Raw genomic sequence first — 26203 nt, forward strand, 5'->3', positions numbered from 1 at the left:
CGTCACACGATGGGTTTTGTTGACAGTATAGCTGCCTCGGCTCTGTGTTCGCCGCCGTGCCATCAGTTTCCCTTTTGTCACGCTCAGCGTTGAGATGTGTCGAGCCGCCACCCCGCACCTTGAATGTAAACAGACACTCAGTGAGAGTACGATGGCACTCACCCTTCACAAAGTGCATTCAGAAGTGCAATAAATCTATGATACTACAACTCAGCCATCTAAGGTGAAATGGGCCTAATTTGCATACCACATGGGATATGCAAATCAGTGCACTGGAAGAGTCCCCACTTGCCAGCTCAAACATGCCCGATCCTGGAACAAAAGTTCATCCCTTTGTGTAAGAAAGAGAGATAGACTAGTGGGCTCTCATTCCCTGAGACAGCGTGGAGAAACATGTGTGATCAGCTTACGTGTGACTGGCAATGAGCATTATCCGAGATGTTACGTAAAATTTGAATAATCAACGCTGCCTGTCGTATTGTTAAGTAGCCAGGTAAGCTTATGTAGCCATTCTCACTTTTTGTATTCATGTGTATAGATGTAAAAAGTCTTCACTTTACTTTTTTTTTTTAGTTTTTCTACTTATTTACTTATATAGTTGTTAACAGCAAAAGTAAAATGTTTTCTGTTTATCTACAGTTTTGTTGCCAAAGCTACTTTTAATTGATTTGAGTTGAACCGAAACACTTGTCGCCCTTTCTGATTAATTCTGATAAGTTCTAAGAAATGCGGTGTTCATCTTTTGGACACATATCTGTTTTTTATTTTATCTAGGGTTCGTCTGCATTAACCGCTCTGTTTTTTTGTCTTGGACACAGACTAAAATGGAGGAGTGTGGTGAGATGTCCCCGGCCCTTCCTCTCTCACACGGCCCGACCCCCTCACAGACGGCCCTGCAACACACACAGCTCATGCTGACCGGCTCCCAACTAGCAGGGGTGAGACGGATTTCCAACTTACGCACACAGACGGACTTTGCTTTGCTTTTACTCTGCTTGCTTCTTTTGTGCTGCTTTTTGAACACTCTCTTTCCCTCTTCGTCTCCCTCTGTCCATTTCCTCCTTTTCTACGCTGTCCACAATTTCTTCCCCTCCTCTATTCTCTTCTCGTCTTTGCCAGTTGACAGCTCTGTTGCCAGCCCAGCAGCAGTTGTTGCTGCAGCAGGCTCAGGCGCAGCTCCTGGCTGCAGCTGTGCAGCAGTCCAGCGCAGCCCACGCTGCTCACGCTGCCCATGCAGCCGCCCAAGCCAATCAGCAAGCTCAGGCAGCCGCAGCAGCAAATCAGCAAGCCCAGCAGCAGCAGCAGCAGCAGCAGCAGCAGCAGCAGCAGGCGGGACAGACAGGGCAGCAGGCCCAGTCGCAGTCCCAGGGACAGGGACAGAGCACACAGGAACAGACAGGCCAAAGTGTCCCTGTCCCACCTCCACCGCCACAGCTCACCCTCTCCCAGCCAATCCAGCTCACCGCCCAGGTACTGACTTGCCAATCAAAGCCACTTCCTGATGGGCGGCTTGATTGAGGAACCAGCCATGGAACAATTTGTGTTGCGTGTCTACTGTACATTTCATGATTCACAGTTTCCACCTTGCATGACTGCACACACTTTCCATTATGTTTTCTTTTATGTTATGCAACAACAAAGCTTTTTCCTCCTACTCCATCCTCACCTCAGCTGGAGACACATGACATACTGACACATTTTTCGCATGACTGTGCCCTTTATCTATTCTTAGAAATGATTATACTGTCTCTGATCTGTCCATTCGCTCTCGATTTCACAGGACATCCAGCAGTTGCTGCAGCTTCAGTCGTTGGTGCTGGTGCCCGGCCACCCGCTCCCGTCTCCGGCCCAGTTCCTCCTCCCACAGCCACAGCAGGGCCAGCAAGGTGAGCGGGCCTCTTACTAGAATAGTGTTTTAGGCAGTAGTTTTAGGCAACAGTTTAAAATGTGATTGTTTTTCTCCTCAGGACTCCTATCGACACCAAATCTTATTTCGCTACCTCAGCAAAACCAAGGGAGCCTGCTGTCTGCTCCAACCAGAATGGGACTCCAAGCACAGGTATGATGAAACTCTCAAGCTTTAGTCAGCGGAAAAGGAAAACCCAGCCTCTGCACCGGTGATAAACAAACGCTCTCTTTCCCTCTCGCTCACACATTCATTCCCCTGACGTCACGCCTGCTGCAGCGAGATAAGAGTGTGGAGGTGAGCGGCGGCGGAGGCATGACCACAGTGCCCTCGGTGACCTCACACCCCGAGGAGCCCAGTGACCTGGAGGAGCTGGAACAGTTCGCCCGCACTTTCAAACAGAGACGCATCAAACTGGGCTTCACACAGGTAGGGGAGGAGACACCTACAGTAGTGTTTGTGTGGACGTGCAGGTTATGTCACCGGAGTGTTTCATGTCGCGACTTGCTTAAAACTGTGCTTCCCTCTGTTACCTCTCCGCCAGGGAGACGTTGGCCTGGCCATGGGGAAGCTGTATGGCAACGACTTCAGTCAGACCACAATCTCCCGCTTTGAAGCCCTCAACCTGAGCTTTAAGAACATGTGCAAGCTGAAGCCACTGCTGGAGAAGTGGCTCAATGATGCAGGTGAGCTCTCACAAAACAACAGCGCCTTACCTTCTGACTATCGTAAGTTTAAAGTACATGCTCATATGACTCTGCGTGTTTGTTCCCCTTCATCAGAGACCATGTCTATAGACAGCACCCTGCCCAGCCCCAGCTCCCTGACCTCGCCCTCCATGGGCTTCGACGGGCTTCCTGGACGCCGCAGGAAGAAGAGAACCAGCATTGAGACGAATGTACGTGTGGCCCTGGAACGCGCATTCATGACGGTAAGATTGTTTTTTCATTGAGAACATTTGAAAAAGCCAATTAACGATTACCCACCGCTCTTAGTTTATTCATACGTTTTTCTTGGATTGATTTTTTTTTTTCTGGCACCAACATGAAACAAGTGTGACTGAGACTGATTCATTTAATAACACCTGATCCAAACCAGAATCTTGATGTTGCTTTTATTTTATTTTTTCTCACCACAATATTACAGTGATTGTGTGAGAACAAATTCGGTTATGACCGCAGAAATTTTATGGGCTTTTAAATCATCGTCTTAATACCTGCCCTGACGTTTCAATCTGCGATCAACTAACACAACTTTTGAGTTTTAAAGTGTGTGCAGCAGCTTTGCCAAAGTTCGGTTTTATGTGCAGGTGATATTTGATATCCTTCCTGTTGCATACTGTGAAAGACAGATATAGTATAAATAGTGAGAAAGGGCAGTGGGGTGGATCAAACACAGGACTTTCACCGCTGAGACCGCCGTTTATGTCCCCAGAGCGTGATATATGCCTAAACTTCCTAAGCATCTTTGTTGGCTTAACTTGCCAAATTTTGCTTACGTATCACCTGCATGCAAAATTGGAGCAACTTTTGTTGTACGTGCTGTACGTGATTTGGCAGTTAAAGTCATGTTATTTGTACAGCGATTGATGAGGCTGGGTCGCTCTCCATCAGAGCCGCACAAAATTCTAACAAAAAAACAAACATTTTTTACGATACAAATTTGATTTTATGTGGCAAGAATGCTTTTCAAATATGGAGGAGACTTTATCTCTGTATTTTCTTTGATCTGAGGATGGCGGACAGAGTGACAAATGCAGGAAGTCAGGCAGTTAAGGGAACTTGGGATCCTTGAAGCCTTTTTCGCATCTTATAACGAACAATACATGTTGATTTTATGCCCTCGGTGCACCACAAGTTGCAGTTTGGGCAGAAATCTGATAGATATTTTCTGGCAAAGTGTCATAATGTCAGATTCTGCTCTTCCTGTTCAAACAGACTATTTATATCTTTGTTGCTCTTTAAGTTCAGCATCATGTGTCATGACAGTGTAGCACAGCTGAAACGATCTGACCTCCTGTCTTCCTCTCTTCCTGCAGAACCAGAAGCCTACCTCAGAAGAGATCCTGCTGATCGCCGAGCAGCTCAACATGGAGAAGGAGGTGATCCGGGTCTGGTTCTGCAACCGCCGGCAGAAAGAGAAACGCATCAATCCCAGCAGTGCCACCCCTCCCCTGCCCAGCCAGCCCCCCACTGCCCCACCTACGCACAAACCGCCCTGCTACAGCCCTCACATGGTAAATATTCAACCCAGGCACAAATGCATGGCAGTATGTTTCCAGTGTGTGTTTTAATTAATATTCGATAATAAACCCTTGTTTTTCAGTTCTCTGTCCCTCTGTCTCTTTGCCAGATGTCCAGCCAGCTGTCGCAGGCCGTGACCAGTCACAACAGCACAACAGTGACCACCATGTCCCCCATCTGCCCCCTGACTTCCAGCCTCACCTCCACCCACCCCTCCCTCAGCTCCGCACCCTCCCCGGTGACCCCTCCTCCTCCTCCCCGCAGCACGGCCAGCCCAGCCACTCCCAGCCACAGCACACTCAACCTTAACACAGGGTAAGAGGCCATGTGACGCTCTCAATACAGCACCTAGGATTAACCAATACCAGTACTTCACAGCGGTTCTGGTCAGGGCGTCACTTCACCCAAGTTATTTTTAAAAAATCATATTTTCCAAATACCTTGAAAAATATTCAGACTGTATTCAGTTTTATTGTTATATTAGGCCATGTTTTAAGATATCTGTTTCTAAATTGGGTCAGTGTGCTTCTGAGACCCTGTTCCCCCACATTTTTCTGGCAGTGGAATGTTGCCAACAATTTTACGTAACTTTCTTAGACTGTCCAACATTCACACCCACTTCATGCAGTGACTGGTCAGGGAAGAAAGCTGGCAGGATTTGAAATTTTCCCTTAAGCCCTCTTTTATCACTTTTGACAAACCATTTCTGCCACCTTTTAATGTGTACGAACAAGTGCAGCACCACGGCTGCCTTCAGGGCGAGGCTGTCTGAAAACATGCCGCTTCTTTCCCTCGTTTTTTTAAACAGTGACTGTCTGCCATCAGATGTGGCCCCTCAGAAACACATTAGCCTGGGATTTCTGCCTCCACCCCAACACAGTGAAGGAGAATGGAATTTTGTTTGTGATTTGACATTTAAGAGCAAGTTTTCTTAGTTTTCTTAATTGCGTTTTGTCACAGTCATGTATTTCTTGTGACTTTCTCAAGTTGAAAAATTTCTTTTAAATGAACAAACATCAAATGTGTAATTCAAGGCCCAAGTCAAGCGGGATCAAAATATTTTATGTCACATATGTTTTCTGGAATAAGATTCCCCGGTGGTCGACACTCACCCACATTTGGGTGAACTGAGCCTTTATGTGTCACAGCTGTGGCTGGTTTCCTTTTGAGTTATCGCTCCAATCCGAACCATTGATGTCGATTATAGCCTTGCTGATTCCACTCAATAACTGTAGGCAAAAACATTTAAACACACACAACCACACATTTCCATAAACACACGCACCATGCTCTGTTCACCTGCAGTTTGTAGTTAGATGATCGATTCACACGCACACACTCAGTGATTGTTTATGCTCACACACACACACACACACACACACACACACACACACACACATGCACACACACACGTACACACCCACTGATACTCTAACATGCCATGGGGCACTACCACTGCTTCCCCTGTGCAGCAGTGCTTTATAACCCTGTGTGTGTTTGTGTGTGTGGTTCTTGTGTTTTCAGCTTATGGCGTATGGGTAAAAAGAACGGTGACGTGTCTAACTACATCACCGATTTTGCTGCAAACTTGAGGTGAATACGACATGCCGATACACCCACAGCACAATACACTCTCACTTCAGCATAAATGGATAGTTATTTTGGTGTTGTATAACATTTTCTCAGACGTTTCTTTCTTTATTTCTAACCTCTTGTTTACAGCTGACTGTCTAAGCTAACTACTGCCACTACTTTATATGTCCAGGGCTGAATTTTGCCCTCTGCTTGTCCTCGCTGCTAAACCTGCTTTTTTTCTCACCTTTTCTCCTCTGCCTGTCTGTGGTCGTACATATGCTTGCACATGTGTGTGTGTGTGTATGTGTGTGTAACACAACAGGAACACTGTGATGGGAGTTAACACAGGGATGAGCCAAGCCCTCCTAGGTAACAATCCCCTGGCCACTATCCAAGGTGTGTGTGTGTGTGTGTGTGTGTGTGTGTGTGTGTGTGTGTGTGTGTGTGTGTGTGTGTGTGTGTGTGTGTGTGTGTGTGTGTGTGTGTGTGCGTGTGTGTGTGTGTGTGTGTGTGTCTGCGTGTGGGAGAGAGAAAGAGACACTGAAGTGGGTTTATTATTAAAAGAAAAAGACACAAAACTGAGAACTGATAAGCAGAGTTTCATTTAGAGGTCAAGGCTAACATTTTCTCAGGGTCACGGCGTGCACAAAAATACCCAGAAAGGAGTTTTTATGTTCAGCACGCTGGCAATACATTTCCCTCCTCTCATACACTCCCACACACACATAAATGCTCAAACTCAGCCACGTACTGTACACAACACATCTCCTCTCACACACCTTCCTACACTTGAGAACGGTGCAAGAATAGCGCAGAAAAATGATTCCCGCAGAAATGACCACCAGACAGTCCCGACCAACGTCAGCAGAGCTAATTTGTAATCATACTTTTGCAGTGCAGGGGCGAGAAGGGGGTAGAGAGAGAGATGCATTAAAAAGAGAAGTGTGATGATGAGTAATGCAGTTATGCATGGTAGGTGAATCAAATCGCGCTGGTTAGGCGGCAGGCTGGAGACATGGATGAATAGGCAGTGGAGGGTTATTGCTCAGAGTAGCAGAGAGGAAGGGTGACTTATTTCTCAGGTGTTGCAAAAAAATCGACATCTAATCCATCCCACCAAGTGTCTGTGTGTGACTGACAGCGGCTGTGTTCATGTGTGGGGCCACATTTTTGTGTCTGTGCGTCTGTGTTGTCGCTCATCTCTCACCTTTCATCTCTTCGTTTCATTGTTAAGAAAAATAAAAAAAAATCACGCCATCGCGGGGGATGTTTCTCGCACTTTCATTTAGCCATTTTGAGGCTTTTTATTCATCTTCATCATCACCTCAAATATCAGATTTCGGTGTCAGAGTTATATTTTGTATTCACCGTTTCACACCGCTTTGATGCTCGACACTCACACACCAGGAGATCGATCGCTGAGGAGGCAGTTTCTTCACCAAAAGTAGGCTCGACAGACTGTAATGGAGTGCACCCACCAGACGCTTTGAGCTTTCAGTAGCCGGGGTGCTAAATGATAAAAAGGAAAAACAAAAAAGCTGTTTTTTCTGTTGCTATGTGATCAGAAATATTATTAGGCTGCTTTCACATGTAGCTGCGTGACGCGCCATTCACATCCAGTCATCAAACTTGTTTCCATAACAACAGACCACTTACGTCAGCTTACCTGTTGCAGTGCTGTATCTGATCCGGTAAGATTAGATATTAGACAACATACGGTTATTACAATGAGCCGTTATCTCTATTTGGCACAGTGATGAAATCGTGTTCATTAGAAAAGTGTTTCCCAGCCTGCGCTCCAGTAAACTACACAGAGCACTTTCTCCGGCTTTGCTGTGGACTGAAGATGAGGAAGCCTTACAGAGAGAGAATAAGTTACATTGAAACACTTTATACCAACAACTCAAAATAAGTTAATTTTTACTTTTTAATAATGAAAATGGCAGCAAGTACAAAAAAAAAGAGTGCAGGACTGCGTTTGTTTTGCTATTTGAAGGGTCTGAAGGAAGAGGACTAGGGAGGATACACTTTTACCAAAAGATTTACCTGAGAGGGTGTCAAATGACAACTACAGATCTGTACTTGTGCCAATAGTCCTCTTTAATTCAGTGATCCAACAACATACCTGATAGTCTTGTATCACTCAAAATTTGTAAACTACCTGTAAGTGCTTAATCATAATTCAACCTCACCAGAACTATGATCCAAAAATTATCCTCCATCTAATTTTTGGGGAAATCAATTTTCGAGTTTTTGATTAATCCTGCCGACATAACAACCAACAAATAAACAAACAGACACGGGTGAAAACATACATAACTCTGATTCTGAAATCCTATAAAAGTGGAATATTCCTTTAACCCCTTTGTCTTGTCTCTTCCTCCGTCAGCCCTAGCAGCCAGTGGTGGCCAGCTGCCTCTTTCCAGTCTTGAGGGGGCCAGTAAGGTGATGCTGGGGGCCTCAGCGGGCCAGGGAGGAGGCCTCCCCTCCTCCCTCTTCCTCAACCACCCCGCCCTCCTCCACATGGGCCAGAACCCCGGCGCTGGACTGATCAGCGCCGCCGTAGCCAAAGCCTCCCAGCAATCCCCCTTCCCCTCGGCCAGCAGCATCAGTCCCACTCCTTGCTCTCCCTCCCCTTGCTCCAGCCCCGTCTCTTCCTGTTCCTCCAGCGAAATGGCACACAGCCCGCCCTCTCTGGGCGGAGCCAAGATTGAGTGACCGCGCCCAAGGGCCAAATCAGAGAGGAGGAGGAAGAAGGAAACAAGAACCTCGCCTTTCACACCAAAGCTATCTCTTTCTCTCTCTTGCGCTCTTCTTCCGTTATTTTTCTAGCAATGGCTCTCTCTCTCCGTCTCTCCCAGTCTTTCGATGCCAAAAATACACAGAATGAAAGAGGAGAGAGGGAGGGAAAGAGGTGAAAGAGGGGAGAAGTGGGAGAAAGGGGAAGATTGAAACCAAAAATCTTTATCTATCCAAACCGACGGGGAGGAGGCAACGTGGGACCTTTTTGTCAATAACACGTGATATCGACATGGCGCCTCACCGATCTTCCTCTCTGAAGGAAAACAAACCAATGACTCTTTGACTAAGAGATGGAAGAGACGGCGGAGATGCATGTCGGAGTGCATAAACCAAAAATGACAAAAGACAACTTTTAATGTGACGAAGGAATGGCGGCAAGGACAAAAAAAAAGAAAACGAAGAGGAGGACTGTGCTTACATTTTTCCTTTCTTTTAAATTATCATTTCGAAAAGCTGCGGGTCTGAAGGAAGAGGAGTAGGGAGGATGAGTTTAAACCAAAAATTTACCTGAGGAGGAGGCGGAGGAGGAAATACACAATGACAAAAAGACAAAAAAAAAAAAAACGACAACCATACCAAAATCCCAAATACCAAAAACCAAAAATACGGAGAGAAAAGCTTTATTCAAAGGACGTGTAAATACTGAAGCTATCCAGGACCAGGACTCTACTGCTACTGCTACTGCTACTCACACACACACAAACACACACACACTCCATCCTGCCATCCGCTCATCCTGTTTGTGTCAGCTCATGTGTCTCTCATAGGTTTTTTTCACGCTTGCTATAAATATTTTATTTTAAATTTTTTTGGATGATTTTGTAAAAAGATTGTTACCGAGCGAGCTCAGGAGCTCGTGAGTTCTGCTGTATCTCCATGTGTTAGTCTCTTTACTACCTCTGGTTCTAAGAGCATAGAATAGTTTCATCCTCTCGACTTTTCATTTCAGATTTCCCTCGACAGAGGCTTGTTACTCAGCATCTATTTTTTACATTCTGAGAAGTACAGTTTGTTTTTGTTTTTTCAATTATTTATTAGTGTCATTTTACAATCCAGCTCCTATTTATTGTTGCAGCCTTTTTTTTTTTTAAAGTGTTTGCTTTTTGCGGATTTGAGATGTCATCATCATCATCGTCAGCGTCATCATCGTCTTCATCGCGTGCATTTGTGTTGTCAATGTCTGTTTTGTTTTTTTATGTGACTATTCTGTAGGAACAGAGGTGACAAGGGGCGCAGAGATGCTCACCAAGTGCCATAGATCCAAAATAGAGTTGGCACACTTTACTGCGAGTTGATTTCAAGGTGTGAGTGAATTCATTTAAGGCCTAAACATGTGACATTGTGTGCTCTCAATCAGACCACTCTTCCCTCACTTCTTAAAGATAACCCATTATCGGCGAGTCCACGGCTAAATGAACATGCCCTGGGAAAAACTACACGCGCCGAAGACGACGTTTGTTAAGAATGGCGACCGCTTTGAAAGTATGAAATGGGGCCGTGATTGGAGATTTAAAGTAATAACTGTTGAGACTGGAGGCTAAATAAGTCAATAAAGCCAAGTTTAGTCACAGCCGCCTCTCGTTCCTGCCTCGTCAATCAGCATAGACGCCCTCGACACCTGTCTGTCTAGACATGTTTACTGATATTTGTCTGTTTCCATCATCACTCCATCAGTCACATTTCACTGTCATTTTCCACCTCAGACTGCCATTAATTCTCAAATGGAAACCAAAGCATTCTCAAGGCTGTCTCGAGCTCTTTGTAGAGAGCCTCAGCCAAGACATACGAACACAATAAAGACACAGAAGGGGGGGCTGAGAACAGGACTTTACCACTGGAAGCCCCCTCGGTGTAATCCCCTCCACCTGGCCCGTCCAAAAAAAAAAGTACCCACAGGGGGAAGCTTTATTGAGGGAACTGATCCTTTACTCTGAACCCCCTGGCAGAAAGGTACACCGGGACAGGCGAAGCAGGGACACACTGTACGTGAGGGGAAGCAGGCGTCACACTTTTTTTTTCTTTTTTTTTTTTTTTTGTAAGAGGATACCAAAAATAAACCCAAACCAAAAAAAAACAAACAAAACACACAACCCAAGGAATGACAGAAGCAAACCAAAAAGAACCCTAACCAAATGGAGGGAGGGAGGAGAGGAGGAGGAGGAGGACGAAGCGCAGGTGTCGAGAGGAAGAGAAGCATCTGTCTGTCTGTCTGTCAGCTTTAGGGCTGCAGCATTCGCCCCACTCTGAAACTGTGTAGCATGGATGGAGGGATGGACAGACAGGCAGACAGACGGGCAGATAGACAGACGAGCCAGACAGAAAGGACAGACGATTCCTCCCCTCCTCTGCCTCTCGCTCTCTCCGGCTCAGCTCTCTGGTCCTGGATGGAGCTAAACGCAAATGACCTCACTGAACTGAAATCTTCTTTTAAAAAAAAAATGAAAAAAAAAATCTGTTTTTATTTTTCTGTTGGTTGGTTCTGATTGTTTTAATCTCTGCTGTGTCTCTTGATGCCGTTTTATGTACTGTACTTTAGTGCTTACTACTCATTTGGAATAACGTACTCGCTTACTTACTACAAGAGCTCCTTATTTTTTTCGTAGTCGTGCTAGAGATTTTTATCAGGTGGTTGGAAAAAATACTGTGAAAATTTAGCTTCCAGATTTTTATTAGATAAAGAAACAGACTGTCTTGGCAGAAGAAAAAAAAAAGACACACAAAAAGCCAAAAACAAAGAGTTGAATAGTGAAACCTTAAAAAAAAACAAAAACAACCAAATACTGAACCAAACCAAACACAGTAGAGAGGAAACAGGAGCTGCCTCCTCTTGCACGAGGGCACCGAGATGGGTTAGAGTTAGTCTGTCCGAGGCGGGAGCTGCGTGTTTTTCTGTACGTTACGTGGAGGCTTAACAGTGAAAAAAAAAAGTCAAATGTGTCGGGTCTGCAGTGATGTCTTGTCATTAATTTCGACCCTTCGGGTACAGAGCAGCTACGCGCAGCGACCGGCCCCTCGGTCAAGCTGACGGTCTCCAGAGTTGGACGCAAACATATCCAAAGAATATTTGGTTTGATCCACGCCAGGAAAAAAAAGAAAAGCAGTCGAGGAATCATTTCACGAACCGAACTTTAGATTGTGGGGTTCGCGCCGAGGAAGGTGACGCCTTCTCTCCACATTGACTCTTAGACGGAATGTATCTGTTAGTGCTTCTATAGATTTTGTAGAAAAAAAGATCTATGTTCTACTGCTTACTTATCGCTAATGTATTAAAAAGAAAAAAAAACTTACAAAAAAGACTTTGAGAAAAAAAAAAAGATCCTTAAAAAACATTGATGATAATAACTTGATTTTAGACCAAAAATTTTAACTATCTCTCTTTGGACTTTTTATTTCTCCTTATTACGATGGTTTTAGACTTTTGATTGTACTACTTATTCAGGGTAGGGTTGATTTATTTTGCGTGTGACCTTTTTTCTTTTTTTGCCTTGCTATTTATTTCTTAATTTATTTTTAGAGGTGCTTTTTTCATATTCTGGGATGTATTTGTGCTGTGTTTTTTGTTTTTTTTGTTTTTTTTATTTTGGGCCCCCCCGCTGAAGTTCTTTCCTACTTCTTTAAACCAAATAATACCAGAAATGCAACCACCAGGTCCTGTAGGGGCTTGATAAGAGAATACAGCCGATTGGATGGTCGGCCATAAAGATGTTCTCTTCCTCACTGGGACGACGCTCCTCTTAAAGGGGGAGTGGAAGCTCACGGTAAAGAGAGGCAGCACTGTGTGGGCGAACACCTCATAATTTACAGGACTTTTAAAGAGATAAAAAAAAAAGAAAAGAAAGAAGGAAAAAAGTGAATTTGGTATAGGCTTTCTGGACAGACATGCCTTTGTGTTTCCTAAGACGATTTGTGTGTGAAAAAAAGTGCCTGAGTTACAGCGTGGAGTGTTCTTTGAGGCGCAGTGCTGCTTCTGTTCTCTATATTTTTCTCCACAGGGAGAACACACTGAAAGCTTTACAGCTACACAACCAAAAAACACAAAAGAAGAAGATCAACTGGGGCTAAAGTTTTTTACATGATAGAGAGAGAAAAAGAAGGAGGCAAGAAAGGAGAGGGTGATTTCTGATTCCCAGCCGTAAATTGACCTCTAACTTCTCGCTCTGTCTCTTTTTTTTTTTTTCTAAGAACTCTTTTTGTTTCCACTTTTCTGTAAGTTTGGGTTTTCAACTTGTGTTCTTCATCCACTGTAGGATGTAAAAGAGAGATAGTTCATCATATACCTCATATTCTTTGATGATAAACCAAATAGATGAATGCTTTAAAATGCGGGGGGGGGGAGTCAAGTGGGGATCGGGGTTTACATGTGGTCGGTGTGTTGGTGAGGACGGGAGCGGACACAGCAGGTCGAAGGTCGTTGTCCTAGTGGAGGGAAACACGCAGGTGTGGGTCTGATCTGTGAAGACCATCCAATAGATTGCAGTTATTTTCCTCCACGCCACTGGTTCCTGCTCCTGTCCTCAAACACACACACACACACACACACCTTGTCCCCCTGGAAAACACCCCCCGCCGTCTGTGTTGAGCTTTGAACACGGCCCTCTCCTCTGTATCTGACCCTCGCTGCCACCTCCCCGTCAAACGCGGACTGCAGGTTTAAAGCTTGCTCTTTGGCGCAGATCTAGGATCAAATCTGGATCAATTTTTGGGGGGCTTAAAAAAGCTTCATGCCTCAGAGCAACTTTATCACAGAGGTCGCCAAGCCCTCTCCCGCCTTTAGGTCTTCACTGCCCGATCAGGGGGCGTTTTGACCAGTCGATGTCCGTGTGCGTCGGGGAGCGCCGCGGGCCAGGTACCTGGGGAGCGGCTGAGACCGGGGCTGCTAGATGACACATACAGACACTTTTCATGACTCTGTGTGCGTTTGAGACGTTGGACGTCGGAGGGAGAAGTGTGCACGTGGTCAAAACTCATGCTTTGTTGTTTTGCTCTCGCTGCGTGTTCGGGGGAAAAGCAAAGAGCCGCGTCACTTTGTGAACTTCAGGGTTTGACGAAGCAGGGTGTAAAGTGCAGATCTCTGTGGTGGGGATACCCCCTTAGTGAATGATACCAAAGTCAATGCCCTGCCACGGGATCCGGCGCTACATACACACAAATACGTCAAATCCTGATGTCCACCCGAGTGTTCAGAAACTCCACTTTCCTCCGTAGAAGTGTTTTCTCTCTCCACACAGCTGCATCGCCTCAGAGATGGACTTTCACAGCACCATCTATAAAGAAACTTTAAAGGATTTTTCAAAATTCATTTTGAATAGTAGATGGGAGGTTGATACCAGTCTCACATCTGTTGGGAAATGATGAAGCAACAGCCAAAAGCCAAAAGTGAAAGACGTACGAGGACGTCTTTGCAGGTGGCCCAAAAATAGTTCCAGCTTATAACTCCTTGTGCAACAACTAAACTCTTAGTAAGTTTTTAAAAAGAACACTTCACAGTGGACACCGGCAATGTTCTCCTGAATGAAAGTCCGGTGCTTACAGACTATTCACTCCTTATATTACTTCTTCTCGCTTCCTCTTTTGCAGCTGTGATAATCACTACAGCCACTAGAGGTTGCCATCTGACAACAAACATAAATATGGACCTTATTTCATAGTTGACTTTTTATGGTAATTTTCTCGATGAGAACAGAATGCACATTTTGTGCGATGTCAACTAAAACTATTCAGATCTAAACTGAGCGTTAACAGGTGCACAGGTGCTGGCAGACAGCCACGGATCTCCCCTCAGTGGTGGCCTCGATCCCTGACTCACATTGCATTACAGCCTGGTTCAAGGCTTACAGGAAGTCACCTACATCATTAGAATTTGATAGCACTGACACTTAAAACAGAGACTGTGAGCACCAACTTTAGTGACAGTGAAGACAGTCAGCGGCTGCACTGAATCAGCAAAGTGATTCATGCTTTTTCCGCCTCAGTTGGCAGGGCCTGGCTAGCTGTTTCCCCCTGTTTCCAGTCTTTATGCTAAGCTAAGCTAAGCAGCCTCCTCGGCTGTAGCTTCAAATGTACTGTGCAGACATCAGAGCGGTATCAACCTTCTCATCTAGCTCTTGGCAAGAAAGCGAACGAGCGCACTTCTCTAAATGTTGAACCGCTCCTTTAAAACCGAAAGCAAATACCGTCTAGTCACGGAGGCAACGAGAGAGATGTCAGTGTCGCTGGAGAGAGACACAGCGGGCGGGAGCAAAGAAAAAACAACACACACACACAAAAAAACAAGCTGCTACTTCTTCCTCCACCCACTCTCATCCACACCTCTTCCTCTCTTTCATCCCTCTCTTCTTTCTCTCTCTCTCTCTTCTACAATACAGCTTTAGTCCAAAGGTTTCCTCCAGCAACACAGCAAAGCGAGTCAGATGTTAAAGAATAAAACCAAAGAGCTCTAACTTGACCTTCTCTCTTCAACACAAAGCCTCCACTGCATCCTTCTCTCTCTCTCTCTCTCTCTCTCTCTCTCTCTCTCTCTCCCTCCCTCCATCCATCCCTTCCTCTCCGCTCTCCTTGAACTCCTCCGTCACCTAGCGAGCCGGTCTGTGAAGCATTAACCTCAGCTATCCAAAGGGGAATAATAATAATAATAATAATGATGATGAATAATTAAGATGATGATGATGAAATGTATATTTTTAAGTATTTGTCATTGGAAAAATAATCTTCTCATAATTATGATGATCACGATGACGACGACGATGATGATGACGGTGACGATGATGATGATAATGAAGTTTCTCTTGGTATCTTTGTAGCTGTTCTGATCCTTCTTAAGTTCTCGTCCTTTCTGCTCGTGCTGCCAGAGAGTACTGCTTAAACTCCCATCGGCCCCCCCCCCCTCCCCCCGCCTGTTCATTTGGTTTACCCAGTGTTTGTCCCTACCGTCTACCTGACTGACCTTTACCCCCTTGGATGTTTGTCTTCGCCCGTGTGTGTGTGTGTGTGTGTGTGTGAAAGAGCGAGCTGTCAAACATTGACAAGGGGGAAGTTTTAAGATTTTCTCTGGGAACTGGTTTCTTGTTGTTTGCTGTCGAAGTAGGGGGAGGGCTTCAGTCTGCCACACTTCCACCTGTGCATGCGTGACGGGTCGGGTGGGGTGGGGTTGGGTGGTGTGGGGATGGGTGTGGTTCGCCACAGCAGTTTGCCAAAAAGACAAAAAGATTCCTTGTTCCTTGGACAGCGACAAGCCCCCACACATACTGTCAACTGTAACGCACTGTTTGCCAACTTCCTAATACAAAGTAGCTTGAATTCCCCCTGTCACAACAGCAGGCTTGTTACCCTATTGTGTGTGTGTGTGTGTGTGTGTGTGTGTGTGTGTGTGTGTGTGTGTGTGTGTGTGTGTGTTTCCATCCCTCCTCCCCATGTGTCCTCCATCCTCCCCACCTCCCTCTCTGTCTCCCCCTCCCCACCCACCCACCCACCCCTTCTTCCTCTCCCTTGTGGTAGCAAGTTAGCCTTTTAGTGTATTTATCTTGAAAACCAAAAAAAAAAAAAGAAAAAAAAAAGAAGAAAAATAACTCTACTTGTTCATTGTACAGTGTTGTTCATTTTAAGTCATTTTTGTAACTGAAAGTGTTTCATTCATCCAAATAAAACAGGAGACAAAAACTGTACAGATGATCCTCTCCCCCCCACCGCCTCTTGTCTTGTTTCTTTCAGTCGACTCGGCGTATCTGTTTTCACCTCGAACCTCAGGTTTCAGTCGGTTTGGAGAAAACCTCACCTCCGAAACAGGAAATGTGACTCGACCGGTCATGTCGCCTTGTAACCAGAGGAGGGAGCTGTGAGACTTAATATCTGTACCGACAGGGGCCACATCAAGTGCCGCTCCTCTCCCCCTCTCAGTTAAGGAGGACAACGAGTGTCAAGGAAATATATCTGATATAAAAACTGACAGGAAAATAAAAACAGGAATTAAGACAAGATTTTACAAATGAATTCATGAATCTATAAACAATTAACTCCAATTAAATGATGAAATAACAGTAGCAAGAAATGGGTAACTATGAATAAACAAAGCAGTTTTTTTAGAATAGCAGTTTTAATTCATTATTTTGTGTTATTTAACATCCCTCCACGATTTTACCTATTCACTGATGCAGTCATTTCAACATTTTGTAAATTTCCTTTTTATACTTGTTTTTATTACCCATTTAAAGGTGCAATATGTAAGAATACTGATTGTTGAGATTCATCCCCTGGTAGTCAAATGCTGACACTTCGGGTCAGTGGCCTGTCTTTCGCCAGAATATTGCAGACTCAAGTATTAATTACACATTTCTTAGTCATTAACAGCTCATCTTGTAAAGTAGCTGTTCGTTGCGTCTCATTCCCAGCTCATCTCATACTGGCGCTGTGGGCCGGTAGGTCGAGCCGGACACCACCGGGCCAGAGTGTCAATAATTGATGAGTTGACTCGACAGTCGACTACTTTACAAATTGGACATTTAAGTCAGTTTATTCATGGATTGATTGTATCATCAGTAAAGTTCAGTTTTTCTAACTTTTCAGGTCAAACTGACCCAGTTTGTGTCACTCTGTCAGCAGAGACTCAACTCTAAATGTTTCATGCATGTTGTTCTTCTATGTTTTGTTTTATCTCTCTGTTTAATACGTCTTGATTTATTGCTCTTGAACTCCCTGACTTTATTGCATTTTGTTTTATTGTATATCTCTATGATTCGTTCACTCTGCACCCATATTGTATGCGCTGTAAAATTTCAAAGTGACGGTGCTTAAAAAAATCAGGAAATCCAATTACCTTGTATTTGACAAGTAAAGAAGAGTAATGATTTAAAGTTGGTAAAACTTTTTTGCTCGTCAAAGTTTAATGTAATAGTCTATTTTATGTGGTAATTCGGATATAATTGGTCTCCTGACTTTTTTAAAGTAAAGTCACATTTTTACATTTACAGTGTGGTATTGTCTTGAGGCGAGTCAGTCACAGCTGGGATGCTGAGGAGTCAAGTGACGTCATAGTTAATGGTGCATAATATTCATGCCTTTCATCTAAGTTTTCAGGATAACATTCATCATTATTACTAACTATAATGTGCAACCATTTGAAAATGTTTTGCAAGACAACAGGCACATTTTTACATATTTTAGCCTCCACATCAACTGCAGTCAGCAACGGAGAAAGTCCCCAGACTCCCTTATAAAATCACTCCATTTTGTGAGTTCTTGAGTTAGGAGAATCTGTATAAACTTTGGGAAACGCTACTTCTGACAAATCTTCAATTATTTGGGCCTTTTCATTAATTAATGTGCCATAGCCTTGTTTTAGGGGGTGCTGCAGCCCCCTATGCACCTCTAGATGCCACATCCTTGACTGACGCACCTTATAACTCTTGCTTTGAAAGGTGCAATAGAAATTTATCACGATAATTATTTTGGAAAGAAAACCATCAAGGTCACTCATCAAACTCGAGACAAGGGGTTGTTTTGACTTTGGACTAGTATTACAGTACTTTCATGTATGACTTTTGGTGCCTTTACTCAAACTGTAGACTGGAGGTAGAGCGAATAATCAGTTAGTCGATCAACAGCAAATCAATCAGCAACTATCTCTATAATCGGTTTATCGTTCCGATCGCTGTTCTGTTCGACGCAGCTGTCTTGAGGCTGATTATCATTTGGTTAATCTGTTTCCACAGCATCAGAAAAACAGTCAAATAAAAAGAAATAAAAATAATAAAATCCCCTCACATTCTCCTGCAGCCCAAATGGTAACTTATTTTTGTCTGATCAGAAGTCAGCCCCCCAGAGACATTCGTCTTATTTTGACGCAAGATCGGGAAAAGTGACAAAATCTCACGTTCGAGGAGTTGCGATCCTGTGTACTTCCTGTGTCCCCACACCCTGGAAACAAGCTCTCACCCAGCAGACTTGCTTGAGGGAGAAGAGGAGTCAGATCTACGTCCCTCCCTCCCTTTTTATTTTCTCTCAGCTGAGTCAGGGGACATCTGCTAATTGACAAACAGCATCTCGTACGTTTGGCCTTCTCATCTGAACCAGACGAGAATGTGTTTGTCTCCCTGTCTGACTGTTCTGTTGTCTCTGTCCTCCTCCTCCTCCTCCTCGTCCTCCTCCTCCTCATCCTCCTCCTCCAGCTCGTCGCCCTCCCTCTTCAGTCTGTCTCCTTCTCCCTCTCTCCTCCTCCCCCCTGCTGTGTGGCACAGTAGGTGGATGATTAGGTAGGATGCTGGAGTGTGTAAGTGTGACAGCTTTCAGACACCCACCTCCGAGTTGAGTCACGGACGGCGGTGGTGAGCATGTGATCCTATCACCAGGGTGACTCGGGAAGATCTGTGTTGCTGTGTTGTCGCAGCAATATGTAACATTTGTTCTTTTCAAAACTGGGGCCATTTTGGAGATATCGCTCGAGTTTATGTTGAAATATCTCTCTTTGGAGCTCTGACTTACATTTTTCCTTTTGTTCCCGTTGCACACATTTAAAGGCATATATTGCTGTTTACCCCACTATATTTATTCGATACATTCCGTTAGGAGTAACTTTGCGGATTACATGCTTCATGAGAGCCATTTTTTATTAGATAGCAAAAGAAAATACTGATTCCAATGATCAGAAGAACAGAAATGAACAAGAAATGTACTGTACATGAAGCTCACTTGTACTCTGGATACTTTTATTGATACTTAGACTGTTTCTTATGTTTATATTTGTATAACTGACTTTTACCAAAGTAATATCTTTAAATGATATCTTTACTTTCATTCAAGTATGGGTTTCAGGTACTTTAGGAACACTGTTATTAATCCAGTTGTATAAATACATACAGGAGGCAGTTTTCTGCCAACTTTTGACATTTTTAGTATATGTCCTTCTGTACTTCTTCCTATGCAAATGTATCAAAGTACTGTGCTTCAGTACCATTTTGATGTAGTTTAATTTTCTTGAGTATTTCCATTTTCTGCTACTCTACACAAATACTGTTCTCTTTATTCCACTTCACTTACAGAGTAACTTTAGAAGCAGTTTATTAGTTACTTGGCTGATCACATCTGCATCTGACACCAAAGAAGCACACCTCGAAATTATTATTTTTTGTCGGCTGAAATTGGCTGAAATAAATAAATAAAAGAGAAACACTGTTTATGATAAGCACAAAACTGATGAAAATTCAATATAGTTATTGACAAGGCCAATAACTGGTTGACCCATCACTGTATATACATACATCTTAATTTATGCATCATTTACTTTTACATGTACTTTTGATACTTAACTACATTTAATATAAGATCATTCTAAACATCTATTCAAGTACTTTCCGAATAACTGACTTTCACTTATACCAAAGTCAGATTTTAACACGATATTGTTAATTTTACTCAAGCATGACTTTACCTTTAAGGTTAATTCTTGACCTTGTGAGTGATAAATTCTTCACTCAAGGTCCACTTACCACGCTCTCAGCTTTCAGTCGTGTAGTGCTTCTTCCCTAACTGCATATATTCTTGTTGATGGTTTTCTTGTCAGTAGGGCGTATCATACTCCCCAAATGGTTGTTATTCTTCTTTTTCATTCCAAAATTAGATAATCACTTTTATTAGATGGAATGTTGTTGCTATGTGACAGCACTGAGTCAAAATGCCACGGTATCTCCAGACGGTTATTATAGGAGGGAGCAAATTATTCGCTGTGGCACTGATGGGCATCATAACTTTGTGCGTGCCATTGTTGGAGCACTAAATGTTTGACATCATCTTGGAAATGCCGCCCATAAAGTCACTCTCCATGACTGTAAAACCGCTCAACGGAATGGAGCGGGTAACTGGAGAGCAACATATCTGGTTAGGTGAGGAGTCGGCTAACACAGCGGTAATTCTACTGGGTTTGGAAGAACCCCAGTAAAGGTGGAACTGGAACCAATAAGGCCTCAGTGTGTCAGTGGTACGAGAAGACAGAATGCCAGCTGTCAGTTTAAGCGGGAACATTGCCAGTGTGTGTGTGTGTGTGTGTGTGTGTGTGTGTGTGTGTGTGTGTGTGTGTGTGTGTGTGTGTGTGTGTGTTGTTGGTGCCAGTGAGAGACGGTGCCAGCGGTGAAGTGCCACTAGACAGATCTGGTTTCCCTCCCTGAGTGGCAGAGTGTGTGTGTGTGTGTGTGTCTGCGTGCGTGCGTGTGCGTGTGCATGTCAGTAAAAGCTACTGTTGCCTCACCCGTCGACCTCCTGCCCTCTACCTGGAGAGAGTACTGGTGTTAAAGCGCTTTCAGATGAAATTATTCAGGTCGGAGCAGCTCACTTCACTTTTGAAAATGATTTTCTCACTTTTTGGTTTTTATTAATTCAGCTGATAATTCACAGGCCTGGATTTGTGAATTGCCTCCTAATATTATTAGTTGTACAACTGTCAGTGTTGAAAATATTGTAGTTGGGCTGTGACGAATGATTGTTTTCTGAGCTTCTACTGTGTGACTGTTTCTTTATGAATCTCGAAAAATACTGAAAGATGCCCAGCGCAGCTTCCCAGACCTCGAGCTGACGTCTTTAAGTAGCTTTTTCAACCCCACTAAAAGTAGAAAAATCAAAAGATCCTCAATTAACAGTTAAATGAATAGAGAAAAGGCAACAAATTTCCATATTTGGGAAGCTGTGACCAGTCACGCTCAAATCTGCTTAATAACTTAAAGGCCCAGTTTGTAAGATATGGCCAGAAATCTAGTTTTGAGTGATGTAGATTTAGTGATGTCGACGTGTACTCCAGGACCCTGTGACATCACTGTTGAAACCTACAACCACAGACACTGCTTTCCCCCCTGCTGTTAGAGTACTCTTTACACTTACCTGTTCTCTGTCGCCACAGTTTACTGAAAGACAAAAAAAATACATAAATCTCTGTCGCTCTGTCACTGCAGATGTTAGTCGGTGGAACAAGGACAGCGTCATTGTTCTCATTCATTCGACTAAGTTGTTTGCTCGCTGTCGCACAAACTTTTGGAGCATCGTTGTCTAACCCTTTCTTTCCTTCATTATGGCAACAGGAAACAGAAAAAAACAGCCTCGGCTCTTAATACATCTCTTTCACAGACGTGATATGAATCGATTGTTCCATTCATGTCACGGCTTTAATCTAAATAGATACATGTGGCCTTGGCTTCTCAGTGACAGTCACTTGAAGATGTGCATGATGAAATACTTGCACACAAAGAAAAAAAGAATCAAGTGTCTTCAGCGAGCCTTTACCTCCTGAAACTCTCATTTCGTATTTGTTGCTGTTCTTTGACTTCCTGTCATCTATTCATTTTTCCATTAAGTGCTCAGACTTTAGTGCTCCAGGGTACATCTCGAAACAAAGGGGTAATCAGCCTCGTGTGAATGCGCTGCGGTGAGACTGTTGGAGATGTTGTGTGTTTCAGCCGCAGCGTCGTCTTATCCGCCTCCTCTGATCTTCTCCGTCGCTCCCTCTGCCTTCACCCTGTCAATAAAATGCCAGGAAACCTGAATGGAAGCAGGGTGCCGACACTTCACAGAAATTAACATCAGAGCGCTTCGGGAGAGATAAGGATGTGACAGTCATTTAGTACGAGTGCCTCCTCCATTCCTGCATCACAACAGTTTATTGGATCCGAACATCGCTCAGGAACACACACACGCAGACACGTACGCACACGAACACACACCGACAGTAGGCACAGCAGGGATGCCGTCCGCCCCCTGAATGACACATCACCCAGAGCTCCCACCACCCAGAGAAGCCCTCCATAACACTCACGCCTCCTCTCTTCCCCACGGTCTTGCAGATGATGACTTAAATTTTCTTCAGTGATTTACAGCTCCTCAACAATATTAACAAGGAGGCTCAGCAGACAACAAACCTGTTTGGTATCCGGAGTGAACAATAGAGCAGCTTTGGTCTCGGGGCCGTACGTAGCGCCTTGCGAGGCGGCTGGATTTGCGAGATCTCTTCATAAATGTGATTTTCGCACAATCCATCTCGCCAGGCTCAAAGCTGTGCGTTTGTGTCAGGACCACAATGGTTCGGAGCAATCAGCGCCCAACAATGAAGCCTCTGGCAGCTGCAGCCGTGCTTTAGACGTAGAAGTGACTGTTCACTTATAAAACAACGATGGCAGCTCTTCAACAGGTTAGCGCAGCTGCTTTAGCATCTCTTACTCCAGAATTTTTTAATGGAGACGCATTCGGATCGTTTCCAGGTTGATAATTTTATTTTAGGTCGCTACTAGAATATGTTTGCATGCTTTAGTGCAGTGGTGTCAAACTGATCCAGTAAAGGGCCATAAGGCTGCACGTTTTCATCCCAATCTTGGAATGAAAACCTGCAGTCACATGGCCCTTTACTGGATCAATTTGACACCAATGCTTTAGTGCTTAAAAAACATATCAGCTCCTTTCTCTTTAAGGCCTCCCTCCTCCAGTCTGCTCTGATTGGTCAGCTCACACATGCCTGACCTAAACACAGCCAACAATGACAGAGCAGCTGTGCCAAAGCTAAACAACCGCTAAGGCATAAAAGATGTTAATATATGTTAATATATGATATATGGTGATGTCACAAAGTCACAGGAATAGAGCCGAGACTAATGATGAGGCATTTCAGGAGCGGCGTCTTCTGCGGGAGAGAGGAGCTCCTGTTGTTGTGGACTTTGACCTTTTCAACTTTCAAGGGCTTTTACATACACAGGGACATGTATAAAACAAAGAAGGGGAACATTTTAAAAAAGCTTAACAGGCCTCCTTTAACTGAACGACGAGCAAAGAGTTTGTTCTATCCCACATGCTTCAATGTTAGCGCTCTCCGACTGTTGATCTGATCGGTTAAAGTTAGCTTGAGGTATGCGGTGACAAACCGATGGTTCCGCCAATCACCTTCCGCGTATTTTCTGATAATGCTCTTTTCCAAGCAGTTACTACGGAGGGCTTCCATATGGACAGTGCTCACCATGACAGTGCAAACATCCTGATGTTTAGGAAGAATAATATTTACGAAGTTCACAATCTTTGTTTGCTAGTACGCTAACATTTGCAAATTAGCTCTCAACACAAATGAGTCTTTGCAGGTATTTGCTCATAAACCAGTATTGGATGTAGTCAAATCTACCTGCTTGTGGTGCTACAGGAAAAGTAAAAAGGGTCACAGAACTTTTAACAGTTCAACCTCTTGCAGCTATAGATATCAGAACCAAAGTTCATAGCAATCCACCCAGTACTTATTCAGATCATCTCAGCTGACTGAGAGTGCGATCATAATGACTACGCTGGCAGACTGACAAAAATCTGTAGATGGGGTGGAATCGAAGGTAATTTATTACAGTAAAAGAAACAAATACTTGTCTTTTTAAAGCCACTCACATTCTGGATGTGCGTCACTGTCATACATCTCAATATATCTATATACGTGATGACTAGCAATCAGCCCGTTATCAGTGTGTAAGTGTTTCACAGCTCTCTTAATGTGTGTGCGTGCTAAGACAGAAGTGACTGGCGGAGAGAGACTGAACGCTGGCTTGCAGAGAGGAGTTAATTGGGGTTTGCCTCAAGCTGGCAGCTGAATGTTTCTCCACGAAGAAGTTCATGTTCAAGTTCTGTCACTTGCGATTGGTCCAGAAGGAAACAAATGTGAAGGTGGCGAGCTTTAGAGGTTGTCACATGGAGACAAACAGCCGCAGGCAAAGCAAACACTCGAAACAACTGGATCTGTGAGTTTCGTTGGTATACCTCACCCAGCCTAAAAAGAAAGAAGCTAAGCAGATCACGTGAGCCTGATGATACATAACAAGGCGGCCAGTTAACTGGACAGCAACCACAAAGTTTGCTTAGTTTAAAACATCTGGCTTTTGTAGCACACGTCACTGTCTGCTTCAGCAAATAGAGTCGTCTACTTATCCGTGTTCCTCTCCATCCGCAGAGGAAGAAGTGCAGCTTAACAACTTGAGGTAAAACTAGTGCGGTGACCTTGAGTTGAATAAACTCTTTCAGGCGCTACAAAAAAAAAAAGTTTTTTGTTGCTTGGACTCTTCTCAAAAACGTGGATTCTTCTACCGCCTTGTGTTCTCGACCGAGCTGCGTCGAGCGCGTACTGCGCACAATAAATCCCATCAGGACGCGCGGGTAATTAGTCGAGGACGTTTGTGATGCAAAAACATTAGCTGTCAAACTGCCACGAAACACAATGGCACACGCGGGTCAGGGGGAGAGAAAAAATGAATCAGTGGATAACAGCAGCTCCCACACTGTGAATGAGCCCACTGTGCGGCACCTCCACAAAGGGACCTACAGTATAGCAACGCAAAAACAAACACTCACACACACACACGCAGCAGGCACGCGCGCACAAGAGGAGAAATCCGACAAAGCAAAGGATGATGGTGATTATGACACATAGCTATGCCACCCACAGTGGTGCCTGTGCGAGGGCAGAGCACATCAAACTGAGCAAGTGTAACACATGCTCTGTGTCAGTCCTCCCCTGCACTGGCATGTAATGTATGACACATAGCTGAACCACCTACAGGCCTGCTGTCTCCATGCCCAGCTGATGATGGTGGTGGTGGTGTGGAGGGGGGATACTGAGGGGACTGGCCAAGGATTCTGCTGGATTCTGCCGGATCGTCCTCTGGGTGCAAGGGGGGTAAAAACTGTATGTGTGTGTGTGTTTAAGAGCTGCTCTGTGCAGTACATGTCAGCGACAGGGTGTGAGGACGACGTGTTTTGATCAAAATGTTGTTTTTTCAACTTTAAAAATAGCCCCAAAAAGTCCCTCAGAGTAGATGCGCATGAATGTACCACCGAACGTCATCTGCTGTCACATTCCGCCCCCGGTTCAACATGTGAGCTCCTGTTTGAGACGAGCCCCTGGGTGTTATGTGGCCGCAGGGAGCATCTGTCCAGGGCTCGGGGCTATTCTGTGTATGTGATGAGCGCGTAGTGTTGGGTGGGTGCCGGTTTCTGTGGCTGGTGGCCAAGCACCTCTGGGTGATCCAATCTGAGGAGCGGATGAGTGACCCAGACTTAGCCCGCTGCGAGGATGACTGATTTGGTGGGGGGGGCTGTTACAGGATCTGACCTCTTCCACACATACAGTACATGCCTCACACACACACACACCCACACACACACACACACACACACACACACACACACAGTGAGACACACACACACAAGAGTGATCCAGAAATCTAATTGTGGACTAGGTGAGACACATATGGATGAGAGCAGGGAGCAGAGTCAGTCACCACAAGAATGAAATTTCAAATAAACTTTGTTTTTCATTCGATCATTTTTATACTTGTCTCTGTTGTCATCCTTTGTGTTATGTTTTTATTGTTTCACTGTATCATTTAATTATCTGCAAGGTGGGCTCTCCTCCCTCCATCTGTGTTTGTGACCTACCTTGAAATATCTTGAAAAGCGACGGAGAAACACACGTGACATTTGCTGAACAGATTTGATAGTGAAACTGTTTATTTCTGGCTCTCCGGACCTTCAGTGGGTCAAAACTTCTCATTTTTAAATGATCAAATTTCCCTGCTTGTATGCTGGAAATGTGCATCATGTGCCTGTGCATAGGCATCCAAAAACTTCCGAAACCAACTTACATTGTTGGCTGTATCAGCTTTACTCAAAAGGGCAAAAAAAAAGGGCA

General features: G+C 44.3%; 1 protein-coding gene across 11 annotated transcripts in view; it reads left to right on the forward strand.

The window, feature by feature from the left end:
• The window catches only part of pou2f2a (POU class 2 homeobox 2a), a 62678-nt gene extending 52579 nt beyond the window's left edge, over window positions 1-10099 (forward strand). For 5 of the 11 annotated variants that reach the window (XM_037074904.1, XM_037074905.1, XM_037074906.1 and 2 more), the window contains 12 exons: window positions 819-938; window positions 1120-1470; window positions 1781-1886; window positions 1968-2059; window positions 2186-2335; window positions 2451-2592; window positions 2689-2837; window positions 3945-4142; window positions 4232-4464; window positions 5674-5742; window positions 6047-6120; window positions 8114-10099. In XM_037074904.1, the coding sequence (XP_036930799.1) occupies window positions 819-938; window positions 1120-1470; window positions 1781-1886; window positions 1968-2059; window positions 2186-2335; window positions 2451-2592; window positions 2689-2837; window positions 3945-4142; window positions 4232-4464; window positions 5674-5742; window positions 6047-6120; window positions 8114-8442 (2013 nt within the window). In that variant the 3' untranslated portion in view covers window positions 8443-10099. The remainder of the gene's footprint in view (window positions 1-818; window positions 939-1119; window positions 1471-1780; window positions 1887-1967; window positions 2060-2185; window positions 2336-2450; window positions 2593-2688; window positions 2838-3944; window positions 4143-4231; window positions 4465-5673; window positions 5743-6046; window positions 6121-8113) is intronic. The other 6 variants (XM_037074915.1, XM_037074913.1, XM_037074908.1 and 3 more) reach the window with 5 other exon arrangements.
• Window positions 10100-26203: the final 16104 nt, after the last annotated feature.

Source organism: Acanthopagrus latus, chromosome 17 (genome assembly GCF_904848185.1).
Source record: "Acanthopagrus latus isolate v.2019 chromosome 17, fAcaLat1.1, whole genome shotgun sequence".
Classification (NCBI taxonomy): Eukaryota; Metazoa; Chordata; class Actinopteri; order Spariformes; family Sparidae; genus Acanthopagrus; species Acanthopagrus latus.